At 42.5% G+C, this 22,526-nt stretch overlaps 1 protein-coding gene across 1 annotated transcript; it reads left to right on the top strand.

Annotated features, from left to right (window-relative positions):
- Positions 1-4,514: 4,514 nt before the first annotated feature.
- Positions 4,515-20,557, top strand: LOC306965108 (protein fem-1 homolog B-like; the record flags this gene model as incomplete). Its single annotated transcript, XM_079559351.1, has 7 exons — positions 4,515-4,519; positions 11,437-11,545; positions 13,336-13,389; positions 13,634-13,772; positions 13,908-14,005; positions 17,995-18,107; positions 18,934-20,557. 7 exons carry the CDS (start codon positions 4,515-4,517, stop codon positions 20,555-20,557), a joined length of 2,142 nt encoding a protein of 713 aa, XP_079415477.1.
- Positions 20,558-22,526: the final 1,969 nt, after the last annotated feature.

The following is a 22,526-nucleotide window of genomic DNA, read 5'->3' as shown; positions in this document are numbered from 1 at the left end:
GGTCCTTCAGAGCCTTCCTGAGGTCCTGCAAAATACACAACACATCAACATCAGTAAAAATGATCAACCACCAAGTAAAAAAAATATTAACAAGTAACATATTATTAAAAGTAAAACTCACAGTATTATTTGTCATTATACAATTGCACTTACCAGATGTAAAATTAGTCCTGAAACACTGAAACACTGCGACTCTGCGCTGTAACTGTGGGCCAACCTGACCAGCAAGTTTCTGGAGGTGAAACCTGGTTGGTTGCCTCCAGTGCTCCTCTTAAACGCTGCATCGCTTCCTGAGTTTGTCCCTGTTTCAGAGCATGGTGTCCCGCACTGGTAGGCTTCTCCACTTCCTCCTTCCTCCTGCGCAGCTCCCTCTGCTTCTCATCTTCGTCTTTGTCCTCCTCCTTCTCCCCTGGCCCTGACAAAATTTTCCACCTGAGGGTCACAATATTTCTGTTTAATATAAGAGTAAAACGTAAGAGCAATGACGCGGCATAACCACACCATGACAGCGTATATTAACCTGTCCATCCATCCATTTTCTTCCGCTTTATCCGGGGCCGGGTCGCGGGGGCAGCAGTCTCAGCAGAGATGCCCAAACTTCCCGATCCACACACACCTCCTCCAGCTGTTCTGGGGGGACCCCGAGGCGACACCAGGTCAGCTCGGAGACATAGTCCCACCACCGTGTCCTGGGTCTTCCACGAGGCCTTGTCCCACTAGGACATGCCTGGAACACCTCCCGCGGGAGGCGACCAGGAGGCATCCGAAACAGATGCCCGAGCCACCTCAGCTGCTCCTTTCGACGTGAAGGAGCAGCGACTCTACTCCGAGCTCCTCCCGGGTAACTGAGCTCCTCACCCGATCTCAGAGGGTGCGCCCAGCCACCCTGCGAAGGAAACTCATTTCGGCCGCTTGTATTCGCGATCTTGTCCTCCCCGGTAAGGTCTATTCCGGGGTGCTGGAGAGGAGGATCCGGCCGATAGTTGAACCTCGGATCCAGGAGGAACAATGCGGTTTTCGTCCTGGTCGTGGCACACTGGACCAACTCTATACCCTTCATCGGGTACTCGAGGGTTCGTGGGAGTTCGCCCAACCAGTCCACATGTGTTTTGTGGATCTGGAGAAAGCGTTCGACCGTGTCCCTCGTGGTGCCCTGTGGGGGGTGCTCCGGGAGTATGGGGTCCGGGGCCCTCTGTTAAGGTGCGTGTTGGTCTCCGCCAGGGCTGCCCTTTGTCACCGGTTCTGTTCATTACTTTTATGGACAGAATTTCTAGCCGCAGCCAGGGGCCGGAGGGTGTCCGGTTTGGGAGCCTCAGGATCTCGTCTCTGCTGTTTGCGGATGATGTTGTTCTGATGGCTTCAACGAACCAGGACCTTCAGCTGCTCTGGGGCGGTTTGCAGCCGAGTGTGTAGCGGCCGGGATGAGGATCAGCACCTCCAAATCCGAGGCCATGGTTCTCCACCGGAAAAAGGTGGCTTCCCCTCTACAGGTCGGTGGGGAGTCCTTACCTCAAGTGGAGGAGTTCAAGTATCTCGGGGTCTTGTTCACGAGTGAGGGACGGATGGAGCGTGAGATTGATAGACGGATCGGTGCGGCGTCAGCAGTGATGCGGTCGCTGTATCGGTCTGTCGTGGTGAAGAGGGAGCTGAGTCGGGGCAAAGCTCTCGATTTACCGATCGATCTACGTTCCCACCCTCACCTATGGTCATGAGATTTGGGTAATGACCGAAAGGACAGGATCGCGAATACAAGCGGCCGAAATGAGTTTCCTTCGCAGGGTGGCTGGGCGCACCCTCCGAGATCGGGTGAGGAGCTCAGTTACCCGGGAGGAGCTCGGAGTAGAGTCGCTGCTCCTTCACGTCGAAAGGAGCCAGCTGAGGTGGCTCGGGCATCTGTTCCGGATGCCTCCTGGTCGCCTCCCGCGGGAGGTGTTCCAGGCATGTCCTAGTGGGACAAGGCCTCGTGGAAGGCCCAGGACACGGTGGTGGGACTATGTCTCCGAGCTGACCTGGTGTCGCCTCGGGGTCCCCCCAGAACAGCTGGAGGAGGTGTGTGTGGATCGGGAAGTTTGGGCATCTCTGCTGAGACTGCTGCCCCCGCGACCCGGCCCCGGATAAAGCGGAAGAAAATGGATGGATATATGGAATATTGATACTACTCTGATTAAGATGATTAAAACTCCCTAATTCATAATAAGAATAAATATTGACTAAAAAAGTATAGAAATATAAATAGATAAATATTGTTAAAAATATAATTTAAAAAGACGTAATATGTATTTTAGTTTGACACCCCGAGCAGCCAATAGCGCTTTAGTCTAAAATCATCATTAACCAATAAGGTCAAGTCTCTCTCGACCTCTACGTGCTCTGTACGTGCTAGTCAGACATGCCAGAGACGCAGACTGAGAGAGACCTTGTACCTGCTCCGGGGAAGCTAACGTGTTAGTAGCAGCCTTTTTGGTGGAAAATACACCGTGCTAGGTAAGCAAATTCCAACCCTAATTAAGTAAAATATTGCTATATGCAGATGAATGACAATTCGTTTTATTAATTTAAGATTCTGAGAGTCCCAAAGGCTGCGAACCCATGCGAGCTGCGTAAACTCGTGTCCCACGTGTGAAGTAGCATGGTGAGTGCCATTCATTGTGTATGGGGGCTAGTTAGCATGCTAATCTCCGGATGCTAATCTCCGAGTGGTATCTCCGCCAGCTTTTCATTACAAAAACACACTTTTTAGAGTTAGAAACGATAAGCCAAGGTCCCAATTCATTTGATACGAAATACTACTTGAAGGTTTATGCAAAGTCACTTTTGTAGAGTTGTAAAATTTCCGTTTCTGTGCAAGATTGCCTATTTAGCACATGTTATTTCTTACCCCAGTGGTGCTAATGTGGGTTAGCCACTGTACAAAATTAGTAGGGTAATGTCAAGTGCTGGTACCTGGATTTTTAAGTTATTTTGGAAGAGAAATGTTTAAGTTTATGCATTTAAAGCCAAGAAGTGCTATTTTTGAACTTAAAGTATACTTGCTATACATTTTTGAGAAAAACTATTTTGTTACGGAATGTAAACTAATGTAAATTGGTTCATTTTAATTGTGTAATTTTTGAAGCCTGATGTTGTACAACTAGAAGATATTTTGAGCAAATGTAATAGCTTTCTAGTAGCCTGTAGTCATTATAGAATAGAATTTAAGCTATCGTCTGACCTGTTTCCAGGTCAAGTTTTTTATCGGAGTTGGATTCCAGAAGATTCTCCAGATCTGGATGGCGAGCAATAGCCCGAACCACACTAACTGGTATTGGTCCTGGACACAACTTTGAACGGTGAGTCTATGAACTTTAGTTGTATACTTATGCAAAGTCTATGTAGTCACTGTTTTTCTCCGAATTGTCAGAATTGATGGATGCTAGGCGATTAGCAGACTGAGTAGCAGAAGCTAGCCCTTTGTTGAAACAATATGTGAAATGTTGGGCTCCATCGGCTTTCTGCAGAGACATTAGTCATGGCTTTGCTAACGTGCTCTCTGTTAATGTGGGTTAATGTCACGATCAGTTAAGTCTCCGTTATTTTCTGCACTGGGGCGCCTAGCTATCGCCCTCCGTTAGCTAAAGTCGGTTTTATCATGGGTTACGTTCTCCGTGAATACAATGGAAGCTGCTAAACCCGCGATGTCAGCCGGTCACAGTAGCATAACGGTCATATGAACGTGCAAGGCAAGGCAAGTTTATTTGTAGAGCACAATTCATACACAAGGCAATTCAAAGTGCTTCACAGTTGCATAAATATAAGAAAACAAATACAATCAATAAAAACATCAACATAGAATTAATCAATTACAGTAAGAGGCAAGAGTGCAGATAAAATACTTTCAGTTATATGCATTTTTAAGTCTTGTTTTGATTCGCTCTGTCTTGAGCACTATTTTTAAGTCTTGTTTTGATTCGCTCTGTCTTGAGCACTATTTTTAAGTCTTGTTTTGACTCGCTCTGTCTTGAGCACTATTTTTAAGTCTTGTTTTGATTCGCTCTGTCTTGAGCACTATTTTTAGGCCCGAGCGCCATCAGGGCTGGCGAAGGGCCTCTTGTAATCGCGTAGAGTGCGCGGAGCGAAGCGGAGCGCACTCCCCCAAAGTGCGCGAAGCGCACAAAACGAGCGCGAAGCGCACAAAACGAGCGCGAAGCGCTCGCCTCCTATCAAACATGCACTAACGCACTCCTCTTGACGTGCACGTTCCGTGCACGTGCACATGTATCAGAAAACAAACAATGTAATTGGACAGTGCGCGGAGCGAAGCGGAGCGCACTCACCCAAAGTGCGCGGAGCGCACAGAAAAAAACACTGTGCGCTCTCAAACACTCACTAATGCACTCCTCTTGTCGTGCACGTCCCGTGCACGTACATATATAATGCAAAAATCAACATTGTAATTGTACAGAGCCCATAAAAGTCAATGGGCGACTGGTCACTGACGGGCACAAAGTGCCCGTCAGTGACCCAGGACCTCTACCATGAGGTAGGAATGCGCGAGCACTTTCCGAAAATATATAGTTTATGGCGCCCGCGTAAGCGGAAACACTGTTTTCGTGTGAGACGAAATTCTTTCTTTCTTTCTTTCTTTCTTTCGCGCCGTCGCGATTTTCACCCAGTGAACATCGACGAAAAGTCCCAGATTTTGGCCCAAAATTCAAACCCGATCCGACGAAACTTTTGACTATTTCCAAATTTCTAATTTCAAAATAATGGCGCGTTAGCGCCACCTCCGTTTTTTTTTAACATTGCGAGATAGGACGCGGGCAAAAATGAAGTTTGTCGTAGAATCCTGAAAATCGGTACAGATGAGCATCATGACAAGTTGAGCAAAAATTACTATTACGGCAACGCCGTCGGCCATATTGGATGTCGGCCATTTTGGATGAAAGCCCGCGAAGCGGGAATCTGCCTCTATTTTTCTCTTCGTACAAAATCTATCTCCTCCCAGAGCGTTTATCGGAACAAGCTTATTTTGGGTGGAAAATAATCTTGACAAGTAGAACTTTAAAAGTTATCCAAATTATTTTTCTAACTTTTACGGTTTTTATGCGGCGAAGCCGCAAACTGGACGAAGTATTTTGCGATTTTACGCAAACAATAAATGGCTCCCATTTGCACATATGAAGCCTGATTTCGTTCAAATTTTGGCCCAAAATTCAAACCCGATCCGACGAAACTTTTGACTATTTCCAAATATTTAATTTCAAAATAATGGCGCGTTAGCGCCACCTCCGTTTTTTTTTAACATTGCGAGATAGGACGCGGGCAAAAATGAAGTTTGTCGTAGAATCCTAAAAATTGGTACAGACGTGCATCATGACAAGTTGAGCAAAAAATATTATTACGGCAAGGCCGTCGGCCATATTGGATGTCGGCCATTTTGGATGAAAGCCCGCGAAGCGGGAATACGAAGTATTTTGCGATTTTTCGCAAACAATAAATGGCTCCCATTCGCACATATGAAGCCCGATTATGATCATTTTTTTGTCAGGTGTTAAAGTCACAGTCCTAAACACTCTCATTAGGCAAAATTCAAATTTGGCGCGATAGCGCCCCCTATAGGAATTATATGGTGAGTACAAATTTTTGTTTCACGAAAATTAATATAATTTGGCACAAAATTCTATTTGGTCACACCGATCAGAAAAGTCAATCACACCTATGCCATATATTTCACGGTGTTGCCATACCGATGACCAGAATGTCCCATTTTATTGTGAAAGATGAAGCGCAATCATCGAACTGATAAGAGATTTGTGGCTGATTCAGACACACACGGGTTTGTGCAGATAAAGGCACAATATGGACGGTTTCTGCCAGACAAACACATCAGATTAAGAGAACAGATGCTACAAAGCAGCATACAGGTATTTGAAGCTGCTGGTGCCTCTGGAGTCTCCTGAACATCAAGGTGTAGGACCCTCCAGAGGCTGCAGTTGTGCATAAACCTTCTCTCCGGCCTCCCCTAAACTGTTCACTGAAGCTGAAGCAGAATCGGCTGCAGTGGCTCAGAAATACATGAGACTCATTTTCAAACAGTCTTGTTCACTGATGAGGCCGTGTGACCCTGGATGGTCAGATGGATGGAGTAGTGGATAGTTGGTGAATGGCCACCATGTCCCAACAAGGCTGTGACGTCAGTAAGGAGGGGGCGGAGTCAGAATCATTAGCAGAGAGCTGGTCGGCCCCTTTAGGATCCCTGACGGTGTGAAAATGACCTCTTTCTGACTGACCACTTTCTTCTATGCTACAAAAGGAAGAGCAGTGTTTTCCCGAACAAGATCCTCTTCATCATGAAAACACACCATGTCCTGCTGTAAAGAAAACCTCTGCATCACTGGCTGCTATGGGCATAAAAGGAGAGAGACTCATGATGTGGACCCCCTCCTCCCCTGACCTCAGCCCTATTGAGAACCTTTGGAGCCTCATCAAGAAAAACTTCTCTGAGGGTGGGAGGCAGTTTTCATCCAAATGGCAGCTCTGGGAGGTTATTCTGACATCCTGCAAAGAAATCCAAGCAGAAACTGTCCAAAAACTCACAAGTTTAATGGATTTAAGAATTTTGAAGCTGCTCAAAGAAGGTCCTATGTTAAAATCTAACTTGACCTATTGAGATGTTTTTGATTGAAATACAGTTCCTCTCGAAAGTATTCATACACCTTCAACTTTTGCACATTTTGTCATGTTTACAGCCCTAAACATAAAGATTTTATTTTTTTACTGAACGTTCACACACAAGTAACCGACAACTGTGAAGTGAAAGCAAAATGATACATGATTCTGTTATTTTTCGAAAAATAGAAAAGTGAAAAGTGGGGCTTGCATAAGTATTCATACAGCATGAATTAATACTTTGTGGAACCCCCTTTTACTATAATAACAGCACAAGTCTTTTGGGGTTTGACTCTACAAGATTAGCTCATGTAGAGACTGACATTTTAGCCCATTCCTCTTTACAAAACAACTCCAGCTCTGTCACATTAGAAGGAGAGCGTTTGTGAACAGCAGTTTTCAGATCATTCCACAGATTTCCAATAGGATTTAGGTCAGGACTTTGACAGGGCCATTCTAACACATTAATATGTTTTTATTGAACCATTCCATTGTAGATTTATCTTTGTGTTTAGGGTCATTGTCCTGCTGAAGGTGAATCTCCACCCCAGCCTCAGTTCTCTTGCTGAATCCAGCAGGTTTTCCTCCAAAATGTCTCTATATTTGGCTCCATCCATCTTCCCAACTATTCTTACAATCTTCCCAGTTCCCGCTGGGGAAAAGCAGCCCCACAGCATGATGCTCCCCCCGTATATTTGACACTGGGGATGGTGCACTCAGGACCATGAGCAGTGTCAGGTTTGCTCCATACATAACGTTTGTCTCATCGGACCAAAGCTCCTTCTTCCACATGGAGCTGTGTCCTCCATATGACTTCTACAAACTTCAAACGGGATTTCTTATGGCCTCCTTTCAATAATGTCTTTCTTCTTCCACTCGTCCATGAAGGCCAGATTTGTGTAGATACGACTCATAGTTGTCCCATGTACAGATTCCCCCAGCTCAGCAGCAGGACTTCACAGCTCCTCCAGAGTTATCTTGGGACACTTGGTTGTATTTCTGACCAGTGTCTCCTTGTTCAGTTTGTTAGTTTACATGAACAGCCGTGTCTTGGTAAGTCTGCAGTGGTGCTTTACTCTTTCCATCTCTGAATGATGGATTGAACAGTTGCTCCGGGAGATGTTTAAATCTTGGGATATCTTTGTATAACTTAACGCTGCTTTAAACTTCTCCACAGCTTTATCCCTGACCTCTCTGGTGCTCCTTGACCTTCATGATGTTGTTCAGTGACCAACACACTCCGACCACAGCTCTGAGGGCCTAAAAGAACAGCTGTAATTATACTGAGAGTAGTTTACACACAGGTGGCCTCTATTTAACCGTTAGGCCAAGGTGTGAACATTCTGGAGTCATTAGGAATGTTTTAAAGGCAATTTAATGCACTCAGAAAATGCTGTATGAATACTTATGCACGCCCCACTTTTCTATTTTTTGAAAAATAACAGAATCATGTATCATTTTGCTTTCACTTCACAGTTGTCTGTTACTTGTGTGTGAACGTTCAGTAAAAAAAATACAAATAAAATCTTTATGTTTAGGGTTGTAAACATGACAAAATGTGCAAAAGTCCAAGGTGTATGAATACTTACGAGAGGCACTGTATCTTTGATTTCCGTAAATATGACCTCCTAATGCTACAGATACAACAAATGACCATTTTCAGTTAATTACAAGCTTTAAAATGTATTGAAACAATGAGTTGCATAATAATTTGGAACAGTGGATTGAGTTTTAAATACCGTTTTCACTGGGAGATTTTTTCAACCACATTTAACCCTTGTGTGCCCCATAATTCAGAGGGTTAGGGTTAGGGTTAGTGTTTACAGCGTTTTGTCTCAAAACTTTATCACAGATCATAAAATCAGATGCATTTCAGTGTCTAAGTAGTTTTAGGAGAGATCATGATCAAAAAATATGATTTTGTATAAATAAATGTGCATTTGTTTGGTGTTTATAGAATGTCAGTTGTTTGTATAACTTTTACAGCTTTGTTTTTCCAAACACATTCTGCTCTACTGTACTTTACTTTCACTGTCAAACTGCACTGAACATTAAATATTTTGATAACAGTTCTTGAATTAAGATGTAAACTCTGCTTTGAGCAGATTTTTTATGAGAATACAGAAACTTTCCTGAAATAAGAGAGTGAGAATCACAGTTTGGCTGTATTTCAAAGCTGGGTTATAGCACTGGTTTTTGGGTCCTAAAACTATGAAAAAATGACTGAATTCAAAATGTGGCACATGTGCATGTAGTGGAGGCTCTGTGGAGTGTATATTTAAAAAAGTTATGGATTTGGAGTTGAAATGAAGTTGGTATGAAAGGCAAAAGTCCAAAATATAGCTGGAATCACAGACATGGAGGACACTGCCATTGAAATGAATGGAGAGCTGCTGCTGTTTTCAGGCTTTAGGGCCTGTAACTATTGTAAAAATATGTGAATTCAAAATCTGGTGAATGTGCATGTGAAGGAAGTCCTCTGGGATGGAGACAAAATAATGGTTTCATATCTGAAGCACAAATGAAGTCGGTACAAAAGGTCAAAGACAGAAAACATGGAGGATCGGCTCATGTCCATTGAAATGAATGGGGTTTTGACCCAGAGACCACGAGTGTAACTATTTGCTCTCATTCAAAAATGAAACATTTTTCAGAAACAGAACCTGCTCTACCTTTGAGTCTCTCCCAGGGCCCAATTCACCAAATACTTCCAGTTACATCCACTTCAGGATTTTCAGTGTTACAGGGCCATTTTTGGCTCAAAATTTGACTTTTTTTTTACATAAACATGTCCCACCGACCCAAAAAATGATAAAAACTGGTAAATTTACTATCAGTGCATTTTTATGAAGTCAAACTAAAGATAGAACCACATTTATTTCAAAATGTTATTTTATGAGTGAAATATTAGAGAAACAAAATGGTGACCACGAGTGTAACTATTTGTTCTCATTCAAATGTATGAGAAAATTCAAAAATTGGATTAACACAAAAGTTTGACTATTTCCACTTGGAAACTGACCAGATAGTCTGAGTTATCCTCAGAAGTAGATTTTGATATTTTATGACTGTTGTTTGTTAAGGATTTGGTGTTTTTTTACATAAACAAGGCCTATACACTGAAAAAAAATAAAAAACACATGTTTTTTGTATCAGGCCATTAGTCTGAAGCTACACTAAAGATAGAACCCAAACTTGTTGAAAAAGGTTATTTTATGGCTGAGATATTAGAGAAACAAAATGGTGACCACGAGTGTAACTCTTTCTCATAACATTGTAATCACTTAATCAAAAAATGTAAAAAAAAATTACTGGTAAAAGTCATGGATGTTAACGCATATCCGAAAATTCAGACCATTTGATAAAACTATGACAGAGATACGCATCGACAAAGTGGCCACAACACAAGGGTTAAATGATCCTCGACAAGTTAAAGACTTTCATTTGAGTTGACAATTTAGGAAATCAGAGAAAAATGTCATTTGCATAATAATTTGGAATGCGGTGTACACATTTTTCTCTGTATAATGTATAAATTAAGAGCAGAGTTCTCAGTATTGTCAAAAAAGTTTTGTTTTTTTCTGACAAAAACTTTGTCAGATACCAAGAGGGCACATTAGCGCATTCCAAAAATCCTAAAACTAAGACCCTCGGGGAAAAAACTTAAAAAACAAACAGGCATAAAGGCAGGAGCAATACCGTAAATTTTGATTGAGGGAGACCAAAGGGGGCAGGGCGGTCGGCGAGGGCCGCTAATCGCCGCTTGCGGCTATATTTAAGTCTTGTTTTGACTCGCTCTGTCTTGAGCACTATTTTTAAGTCTTGTTTTGACTCGCTCTGTCTTGAGCACTATTTTTAAGTCTTGTTTTGACTCGCTCTGTCTTGAGCACTATTTCGCTCTGTCTTGAGCACTATTTTTCTTGCTCATTCACACAAAGTTACCTAACCTCTGTTTTTGTCGCTCCTTCTCCTCTGGACACCAACATAAAATGTAATCAAGTACAGTAAAAGGCAAGAGTGCAGATAAAATACTTTCAGTCATATTCACGGGCAAACAGAACTGTTTTCAGCCTGGATTTGAACATTGTCAGAGTTGAGGCCTGTCTCACATCCTCGTGAAGACTGTTCCAGATTTTAGCTGCATGAAACTGAAACGCAGCCTCACCGTGTTTATTATTGACTCTGGGAACCACCAGGAGGCCCCTCCCTGAGGTTCTCAGGGCCCGAGATGGTTCATACGGCTGTAACATGTCAGAGATGTACTTTGGTGCTAAACCATGAAAAGACTTGTACACAAGCAGAGCTGTTTTAAAGTCTATTCTCTGAGTGACAGGAAGCCAGTGCAGAGACCGGAGCACTGGACTAATATGCTCGTATTTCCTGGTCCTTGTCAGGACTCGAGCAGCAGCGTTCTGGATGTACTGTAGCTGTCTGATAGCTCGTTTAGAGAGGCCAGTGAGCAGGCCGTTACAGTAGTCTAACCTGCTGGAGACAAATGCATGGATAAGTCTCTCTAAGTCTGGTTTTGACACTATTCCTCTGATCTTAGCCATGTTTTTCAGATGGTAAAAAGCTGCTGATGTGATTGCTTTGATGTGGCTGTTTAACTTCAGGTCTGAGTCCATGATTACTCCTAGATTTCGAACCAGATTTTTTGGTTTTAGGGAGAGAGACTCAAGGTGACAGATAACTCTTTGTGCCTGTGGGCCAAAAACAATTATCTCAGTTTTGTCTGAGTTTAGTTGGAGAAAGTTGTTTTGCATCCACAAACTGATCTGTTGGATGCAGTGACAGAGAGTATCTACAGGACGTGCACGCGCTGCTGGAGGTGGAAAAGGCGTCAGGAGCCACGTGCACTAACGTTACAGCGGAGAAAACAGCGGTGAGGGGAAGCGTGGTACCGCAGTGATAGAGAGATGCACGTACAACTTTGAGCTTTACACCCAGTCACACCGCCTAGCTTTGTCTGGTAATGCAAGTAATGTGATTGAAGTGCTTATACAGCGTCAGTGATTATGCGCAAATAAAGTTGTCGTTGGTTTGTCTGTGGTTTACAGCCACCTCTAGTTTGGAAATCAGTGCAGACTACAACAGCTTCTAGATATAATTGAATCATTATTATAGCAGTCTTATAAGCCTACTAGCATAAAGCAATCTGAACTATTCTACTATTTCACTAACATTAAAGCAGTACTAAGTAACGTGTTGACCTTAATAAATCCTTTCCGTAGTCCCTGTGGGGGTAATACAAGTGCTTATGGGATGATTGGAGGGTCTTTCATCTCCCCCTGGTGTCTCTGGACAGAAAACCATGTTTGTAACTTGACTGCCCCCGGTCCGGAGAAAGCAACACACACTAATGGAATCACGAAGAAGAAGCTAACATGCTAACGGGCAAAGCTAACTGCGGGCTAACGTCACTTTAAACAGTATTTACAGCCAAGTTTGAGTGAAAAAAAATATTTCCATTGTATAATTGGATGCACAGTAACCCTCTCTCCCTTCGCCTTTCCTGTCAGTGTAGTATTTACTCTGCAAGACATTTAATAAGTTAAAAAATCATAACTTGCTATGACACCTGCAGTTAGGCTTATGGCCTCTAGGGGGAAGAGTTACTTACTACTGCTTTAAATGTTATGTGAATATATACTGTAACATACTACGTAGAAAGGTGCAGCCTCTGTATAAACCTGAGTGTTGATTTTATTATAGGAAAAGTTTACATTTTCCATATCAGTTGTCATTGAATTAACCTCTTAACCCCCACCTGAACTGAGCACATTTTCTCCAGTTTAAAAAGGTCACGATCAGTTTTGTAGGTCTTAGCTTTCAAATGAGGCATTAGTCTATAGGCTGTAAGTTTCAGAACAGAAGCTTTTACATTTGGGTAAAGCTAGACTGGAGAAAATGCACTAAGTTAAGGCGGGGGGTAAGAGGTTAAATTAGGGGTTGTTTGTAACTGTACTCACCACTGTGAGCTTTATCTATTAAAATACACACAAATAGAGGAACTGTCACATCCTCCATTTTATAAGATTATATTTAATTCTTGTTTTTAACCACTTTTTATTGTGTGTATTTGGTCATGTTGCATCTGCAGTGTGAATGTACAAAATGTGAAGAAGAGCAGCACCACTGAAGGAACAGCCAGGAGTCACATGTGTGTTCACTGCACACAATCAGGAACTTGAATAACCTTTGATACAGGTTAATATACGCTGTCATGGTGTGGTTATGCCGCGTCATTGCTCTTACGTTTTACTCTTATATTAAACAGAAATATTGTGACCCTCAGGTGGAAAATTTTGTCAGGGCCAGGGGAGAAGGAGGAGGACAAAGACGAAGATGAGAAGCAGAGGGAGCTGCGCAGGAGGAAGGAGGAAGTGGAGAAGCCCACCAGTGCGGGACACCATGCTCTGAAACCGGGACAAGCTCAGGAAGCGATGCAGCGTTTAAGAGGAGCACTGGAGGCAACCAACCAGGTTTCACCTCCAGAAACATGCTGGTCAGGTTGGCCCACAGTTACAGCGCAGAGTCGCAGTGTTTCAGTGTTTCAGGACTAATTCTACATCTGGTAAGTGCAATTGTATAATGACAAATAATACTGTGAGTTTTACTTTTAATAATATGTTACTTGTTAATATTTTGATCATTTTTACTGATGTTGATGTGTTGTGTATTTTGCAGGACCTCAGGAAGGCTCTGAAGGACCATGGGAATGGTGAGAATGGAGAGAGTCCTGTTATCAATATTTTAGCATGTGCACAGAGCACAGAGCTTCAAGATTTTTGAAGTTTGGGCATTGGTAATATGAGTGAATTTGAGAGTGCGTAGCATCTATACAAGACAGCAAGCACTAGCTTGATCTTCTGTAGAAGCAGGTAACATGTTTCAGAGTGATCACAGGATGTATGTTCTGTAGGTGATGTGTAAACACACATTTTCACTGCATTTTCTGACATTTGTACTTTTATTCTTTAAACAGATTGATCTGGACTTTGAAGCACTGTTCAGTGATGAGGCTGGACTTTCAGCTAAGTACAAGAGCCAACTGTACAACCCCAATCTGACACCTAGTACTGAGCCGGACAAGGGGGAAATGGAGGACTACTCGCTATCCTGGGGTGAGTGCATGAACAAGCATCATTTTAGGGGATATAGGATAGTGTTGTACTGGACTGCTGGTCTGGAAGCATTTGAATAAGATTATCAGTAGCTGCTATAATTCAAATTGCTGTTATTATTTGTTTACACTGCAGAAGAAGCCTGGCTGCCCCCACGACCAGTGTCCACACAGACGTCAAGGAAGAAAAGGCGGAGGCTCAGCATTGCCAAGGGATGCATCGACAAACAGAAGGTGTGCACGTGCAAAAAAGGGCTGGGTGCATTATTTTATGTCAGTCACTGACTTCAATGAAATATTGTATTTATATTTGATGTTTGAGAGTAGTGGCTAAAACGAGGCGTGATTGACTGATTATTGCTTTTGTCAGGAGGGCCAGGCCTGGGAAAACCTGAAAAGATGCATCACGTTCATCTCTGACGAAGGCGGTATTACAACTGTTGAAACATCTGAGGTAACAACCTTAATAATAAACCGCTTTTTCATATAGGCTAATATCTACTAATGCCTTTATGAAATAACCAAAAGTGATGTCTGAGTAGTCCACACATTCAATAGTTTATTGTGTTAAATGCAGCAGCAAATGCCCTGCTAAAAGTTAATGATATTCATTTTGAACACAAACTTTTGAAGTTCGAAGGGTCTTGGCTGATTCTAGTCAGAGTAGTTGCATGTAACAGTGACAATGTTTGGAGAGGTGTTTAAATGCACTAAATTATACAACCAGATCCAGGTGCTCCTTCTGTGCTCTGCTATGATGTGAAGTATAGTCACAGAAAACCTGGAAAAATAATGGACCCTCCAGATCCAGTGTTTGTTATCATACTGCCAATTTAAAAACCATTGCTGACTCAGGTTCTATTGTGACAAAATGACTCTTGGGTGGTGGTCGGCGGGGCCGATGGCACAGACTCGTTGCCTCGCTGCCATCAGTCTACCCCAGGGCAGCTGTGGCTACAATAGTAACTTACTACTACAAAGTATGAAGTGAATGAATAATGCACACAATTGTAAAGCAACTTTGAGCATCTTGAAAAGCGCCGTATAAGCTAAGCTAATGCATTATTATTACTGTATTTTTTGCACTATAAGGAGCACATAAAAGCCTTTAATTTTAACAGTGCCTTTATATCCCGGTGCTCCCTTTGTATCAACTTCATTCGTACTGAATCGTGCCTTTGTTTGCAGATGAACCAGCATTAATTAATGCACCTTGTATTCCTTATTTATGAAAATAAACATTATCATTGATAATGCGCCTTATAATCAGGTGCGCCTAATGGTGCAATAAATACGGTATATAATTTAAATACTTTTTTCATATTAACGTATTTAATGACTATTTTATTTGCAGTCCATGTATGGACAACTTGCCAAAAACCATCATTCATATGGACTGTTGGAAAAAGACTATTCTTCTAACCTACAACTACAATATCTGCAGCGAGTACTTTTCAACACATGCCTGTAAGTAGACCTTTGCATACGGGTTAAGGTATCGGGCGTTTGGTTCATCCTGCAATGCTAGTTCTGCTTACTAAAAGTGGCCCACAGAATACTGCTTTTGTCATTGAACAGTTCAACAAATATTGTACATTGATTGAATATTTTATTTCGAGCTACACAAAACAGACACAAAAGTGAGAAAAAAAAACAATAATAATAATTACAAAGCTCGAAAAGGAGTGGGAAGAAGACAAGCTTATTAACTCCCGCCCCCTATTCACTTCAATAATAATAATGTGGTTGCAATAATAACATATGATTACATATTTACATCAAATGCAACAATGCATTACATTAAGTCAACAATCACAGTATGTTACACTTTATAACAAGTGTATACATTTATTTATTTATTTATTTTTTTCCTTATGCGTTATTTATTGCCATGTTAGTATTACTGTTATTCATAATCCTCATCATCATCATCATCATCATCATCATCATCAACATCATCACAACCCATGTAGCATTACTTGTGTCAATGTGCATGAATAATACATAACACACTCTGCATTTATTCATGAAATATATTGTATTGCCTGATCGATGCTCATGATAACAATATTAATCTTAATGATGTGCACTTAAAAGGAATCAAGGTTCTGTTGTCTATTTTTTTTGTTTTCTCTTATGTTTTCATTTCTTCTGTGCTGGACCAGCTGCCAGAGGGGGGCAGCCCCCAAGCAACCGGACCATCATGTGTTAAGTGTCCTATGCTGTGCATTAAAAGAGACAAGATTTAGGAGTCTGCTGCCAGACGATGCTCTCCTCGAGCAGCCGGCCCCGCTTGCCTGCCCTGTACTACGAGTTATGTTGAATGCAGAAACACACGGTTATGTACATGTTATCACTTCTGAGAATTTACTTCCTTTTTTATTACCATCAGCACCAATACCACTGACTCAATCGATTTTGTTTGATTCAAGAATAAGACATAGGTTGCTATGTATATATAATGATGATAATAACACAACAGCAATAGCCATAACTGAGTTATAGATTCTGTCGTATAATAACAATAATAATAATCATTCATAACAACAATAATAACAATAATAATTAAATTAAAATTAAATTAAAAGTCCCTTATCAATGTCAGCACTTAGTGCTACAAAAACTAAAGTCTTTAACTGCATGTAAAAAGTGCATAAGCTGTAATTTAAACAAATGTATTGCAATAGTAGTTTTAATTGTTTATTTAAGGTAGTTTACACTATTGTTTGATTTTATATTGTGTTTGGAGCTAAAGACCACGGCTGCCTGGTTTATAAAAAAGACAAAGTGATACAACATTTTTCATGGTAGAAATCTGGCAGCTGAATAAAAGGTTGCATCTTTACATTTTAATCATTAAACATGTAATTTAATTTAAAAGGTTTAAAAGCCGTTTTGAATTTATATACTGATTCCTGAACCTTGTTTACATGTTAACTGTATTTTTTACGAAAATATTCTGGCAACCACAGCGTAAAAAGAAAAACTTTTTTTTTTAGCTGTAGTTGCCATTTTTTCACCGTTAAAAATACGGTAAGGTATTCTGTAACATTTACGGTAATTCACTGGCAGCTGTAGTTGCCAGTGATGTAAACAGAGATGGACCAGAGCGGTGAGTCAATCCAAACGTGTGTTAGCTTGTGTGTTAGCATATTAGCTTGTGTGTTAGCATATTAGCATGTGTGTTAGCATATTAGCATTTGTGTTAGCCATTTATGAAGCTGTGTTGCAGATGTCAACTCCTTAAAACTGCATTGTGAAGTAACTTCACTTATTGCTGTTTATTTATATTACGGCAAAGTATGTGCGGAGAGAGGGGGCGGAGTTAACTGAATCAAAGCGTTGTGTCTTCCGGGTTTGAAAAATACCTCCAGAAAACATTTATATTTATCACAAAAATGAGTGCTCCATAATGGTAGAGGTACAATATATCATATGAATGCCTATACTTAACTTTGGAATGGCTAAAATAGCATGATATAGATACAGACGGCATCGCGTCATAGAAGGGGGTGTGGCTTCGCCGAGGGGGAAAATAGAATCTTTAGAGAAACACAATTTTCCCCTCTTTTTTGCCATTTTCTGGTGGAATATGAACTTATTTATCATGCAAATAAAGTCAAGTGTAAATCGGGTCCATATGGATATTTTCTCACAGCAGATTGTTCAGTAGAAGTGAAAAAACGGCAGTTGTAGCTAGCTCGAGCTAACCGTTAGCATTAGCCCAATGCTAACATGTAGCATCAAGTTGCATCATTTTAGCATTCCCCGTTATTCATGTATTTATGGGCTGTTGAACCACTTTGCTCCTCCCCATGTCTTTGTATCATTATTTAGTAGAAACTATGTTCATATTTCAGCGTTTGTTAAAGTAGTTTTTGAATAATAATAGAAAATATACATTTTTTCTAAATTGTTTTCCCCCTTAACTGGTTTCAAACATGACCATATATGGGCGACTCCAGAGATGCCGTCTGTATCTATAGATCCTTTAAATTAAAACCAAACATAAACTAAATTTTAAAAAACATGTTTTTATGTAAAGACTGGGTTGCTATGGTCACCAGCCACAGCCAAAGTGTTGTTACTGTTACTGTTTGTTTTACACATTAAACAATCGTTTTCTGGATAAAAAGATGGCGTCTCTGGAGGTAAGTAAACGTTTCCCGCGTCAGAGCTAGTGCTACATGTATTAACTGGAGGACGACCTGCTTCTCTCACAGACGTACGATCCACTGATGGACGCGGCGAGACACGGCCACCATGAGACGGTGGAACAGCTGCTGGACAGTGGTGGACTGGACACGGAGCAGCTGGGCTCCATCGACTTTGACGGGTCAGTGGATACTTTATTCAACTAACCAACAAACACGCTGCTAGCTTTCTGTCGGAGCATCTGAACTTAAATTAGCTGATGATTGTTCATGCACGATGCTGTTCCACCTCGTTCTCATTAAAGGGATATTTCAGGATTTTTGACATAGGGCCTCATTTCCTACTTATCCAGAGTTCTTATGTTTGAAGAGTTACGTGGCGCTAGGCTAATGCTAGGCTAGTGCATGTCTATGTCAAAGCACATCCAGCTGCTCCGTGTGCAGGTCAGTCACGCCTCAAAATAACTCCTCCCACCAGCGCGAGCGTCTCGTCTTCTCTCGGGTCAGTCTCATGATCGATCACAAACACAAACGCTCCGTCTAAACTCGCCTTTACACTGGATGCTGGATTTTTGTCTTTTTTTGCTGGATTTTTGTCTTTTTTTTGCTGTTTTTTTGTCTTTTTTTACTGGATTTTTGTCTTTTTGCTGGATTTTTGTCTTTTTTTGCTGGATTTTTGTCTTTTTTTTGCTTGATTTTTTTGTCTTTTTTTGCTGGATTTCTGTCACTTTTTTGTTGAGTTTTTGTCATTTTTGTCGCTTTTTTTGTTACTTTTTAGCTTTTTTTTGTTGCGTTTACATCCTCATTTTCTTCTCGTTTTTTGCCTCTGTTTTGAAGAAGCTTTTAGATTTGGAGAACAGGAGAAAACATGTTCAGGTTGGAGTTAAGAGGTTTACATGCATGTTCTTTAATGGATCATTTTTAGTCTGAAATATAGATTGATTGTGATGGATTATTGGCTCCATGTTGTTGGAACGTCTCTCATGTCTGAGTGTGTCCTGTGTGCAGGACGCTGATCCGCGGGGTGACCGCCCTGTGGTGCGCGGCCAGAGCAGGGCACTTGGAGGTGGTCCGTCAGTTGGTTCATCACCAGGCCAACGTCAACCACACCGTCCCCATCACCGGCTCCACCCCGCTGCATGTGGCCTGCACCTACGGGCACCTCGAGGTCGTGCAGTGCCTGTTGGAGCATCAGGCCGACATCAACGTCACAGACCACACCAACAACACGAGCCTCATGGCCGCGGCGCTGGAGGGCCACACCGGCGTGGTGCGGGTTCTGCTGGAGAGAGGAGCCGACCCCGACGTTAAGTCCCTCGGAGGAGCTACAGCGCTGCACTACGCCGCGGAGGAGGGGCTTGTGGACATCGTCAGGGAGCTGGTGGGTCGACGGGCTGCTGTGGTGGAGGGCGAACACGGCATGACGCCCCTGAAGCTGGCAGCAGCGAGATGCAAGGCTGATGTGGTGGAGTTTTTAACGGAAGAATGTGACGCCAAGAGCCGCGTCGAGGGGCTGGAGCTGCTGGGAGCGTCACTGGCCAATGATGAGGAAAACTATGACCTCAAGAAAGCGTTCCATTACCTCCATGCGGCCATGACGGAGCGTTGCAGAGACCCGCGGAGACCGATCCTCAAAGAGAGGCTGCCACACGTCGAGGCGTACGGGCCGCGCAGGGAGTGTGAGAGTCTGGAGGATCTGGAGAACATCCACGAGGACGAGGAGGCGCTGCACTTGGAGACTCTGATGATCCGAGAGAGGATCTTGGGCTCAGACAACATCTTTGTGCTCGACCCGCTCTTCTACAGAGGAGCGTGTTTCGCAAGTAGCCTGAAGTTTGACATCTGCATGAAACTGTGGCTGCACGCGCTGTGGCTGGCGCAGAGATACAACAGGAACACGCACAACGCCATGCAGAGGTTCGTGAGGATCTTCTTCCAGATGGTGCGCCTCCACGAGCCTCTGGACGCAGTGTCTGTGGAGCAGGCGATGAGCTGCTCAGTGCTGGAGATGGAGCGCCTCATCAGTCGCGTGGACTCTGCAGCCAAGAAGGAGCGGCCTCAGGCTCGTGAAGACTACAGGTTCAACATCTTTGCCTTCCTGTTACTCTCCTTCATCTCCACCAAGACGACCTGTGGGGAGGAGCAGCGTGTGCAGATGAACAAACACATCTATCGCATGATTAAGATGGACGTGCGCTCTGAATTCGACTGGACGCTACTGCACCAGGCCGTCGGCTCACTCACCGTCGTCGACGGCAACTACGAATTGTGCAGATTCCCCGACGCGCAGGTGGTGAAGCTGCTGCTTGAATGTGGAGCTCAAGTCAACGCTGTGGACGAGGGCGGTAACACGCCACTGCACATCATCGCCATTTACGACCAGTCCGTCGACTTCCGGACGCTTCACACCATCATCAGCAGCCTGGTGGAGGCGGACGCACACATGGACATGGCCAACAGGTTTAAGAGGACTCCCCTGGACGTGTGCTCCACCAGTGAGGCCAAGGATCTGCTCAGGAGCCAGACCAACATGAGCCTGCAGTGTCTGGCAGCGCGAGCCTTGAGGAGGCACAAGATCCCCTTCAAAAAATATCTCCCCAAAATCCTGTGGGACTTTGTTCAGATGCATTAAAGACGTTTTGAAGCAAACTAAAGCAGTGTTCATTCAGTTTTAGTGTTAATCTTCTGACAAAATTGTAATATTGAAAACAGTTAAGGGGGAAAACAATATGGAGAAAAATCTAAACTTTCTCTAATTATTCAAAAACGACTTTAACAAATGCAGAATTATCAACTCAATTTGATTTGTATAGCGCTTTTCATACATGTCATGTAACACAAAGAGCTTTACAGATTTAAAAACATTCTCTCACACCGACCTCCTTCCAAAAATACTAGTGATGCACGATAATGCCAATTTGAACCGATAACCGATAATTCCGCATGTCCCGATACCGATAACCGATAATTATGTATATATATATTTGCACTTTATTTTGTGACAAGAACTCAATGTAACAGTTGACAGTTCTGCACAAAATGTACTAACTCTACCAAGTTTTACTTTGGGTTTGGGTCTCTAACTTTTTCTAAAGCTCTGTTTTTTTTTACAGTTCCATCATCTGAGCAGGTCTGTCTCTGTTCATCTGTGTCACATCTTATTTTAAAATAAAATAAAATAAAAGAATAATATTACTACTACTACTTCATTCCTAGTATTTTTCTTTTTGTGGACATCATACTAATGAATTCTTATTTACAATACTGGAATATAATCCTGCATTGGGCTCATTGTGGTTAAAAAAAAACATGCTGCGTGGCTCATTTCATCAATGTAAAACTTCTCTCGTTCATAGAGCTTCAATCGCGGGGCTATTGTGTTTATTTGATCAGAAATACGAAGATGATCATGGGTTTTTAGGCCCCGCTCTGTTCCAGTAACTTACGTGAGCGGATCCGCGGTTCACATTTCCTCGTCTTTTTCTCATTTTGTTGCAGTGCTAATGTTGAAGTTACTTCGATGTAAAAAGTCTAAAAACTCTTCCTTCACGGAGAGCGCCTGCACAGCTGTTTCTCTGGAATACTCGTGTTTTTCAGCTAAATACGTGCAAAGTCGGCCGTGGAGAGCGTGTATCTGACTGCTGCTGTAAATGTGCTGTCCTGAGTCTGCTGCAGCTCCGGGCTGCAGGACGTGGGGGCGGCGCCGCCGCCTGTTCTAATGTTTTATAGGTACATAGAAACCTTTTAGATAGAGACGAGACAAAGGCAAGTCCAAGTCCAAAGCGGAACATTTTATTGTCCTCCCCCCAGGAACATACAGGGCATACAAGGGTTCCTACCCAGCCTGTCACTACACCGCCGAGAGAAAGGCAGCGAGCTGGAGCCGCAGATTCAATGTAATTTGAGCTTATAATTATCGGGCCTAATTATCGGCCGAATTTTTTTTATCGGCTTTATCGGGGATGGCGCCAAAATGCCGATAAATGCCGATAATTATCGTGCATCCCTAAAAAATACAGACACATTGTCGCATTCACACTCCCCCCACCCACTGTAACTGCATAGGTTTTACACAGGAAATAAAGGCCCACGTCTCGTACTGATGTCTTGATGTTTCACTTTTATTCTGTATACAACAGCTCTCTCTCTCTGGACATCGTGAACACCGTGAAAACTAAAACAAATCAAACCGTACTTTGTCACTCTCTACCGTAGCTTACAGTAAACATTGCAAACACATTTTAAATGTTCATATTTACCGTTTGCGCCTCGTTAACCTAATTGCAGAAATCCATGCTCTCGGACCATGGCTCAATCCGAAACCATCAAATTGTATCCTCTAAGCACTAACACTAGCAACTGACTCCTTAACCTTTCATGGGGTCAACTGTTAGACCTCTATGCAGTTAGTGAACTAGACCTTCAGCAGAATTTGAACAATCCGTCCGTCCTTAAACAGGGGAAAGGGAAGTGACATCACATTTCTTCTTCTTTAAAGTTATTGGTGGAGTGCAGGCCAAACAAAAGCACAAGTCGCCCCCTACTGTACAGTGTCCAACAACAACATAGTGTCCAAACAAAGACATTTAAGGAGAAAAATA

The sequence above is a fragment of the Gobius niger genome (genome assembly GCF_951799975.1).
Source record: "Gobius niger genome assembly, chromosome: 7".
NCBI lineage: Eukaryota > Metazoa > Chordata > Actinopteri > Gobiiformes > Gobiidae > Gobius > Gobius niger.
The sequence above is the reverse complement of the archived record's forward strand: the minus strand, read 5'-3'. Positions and strand labels throughout refer to the sequence as shown.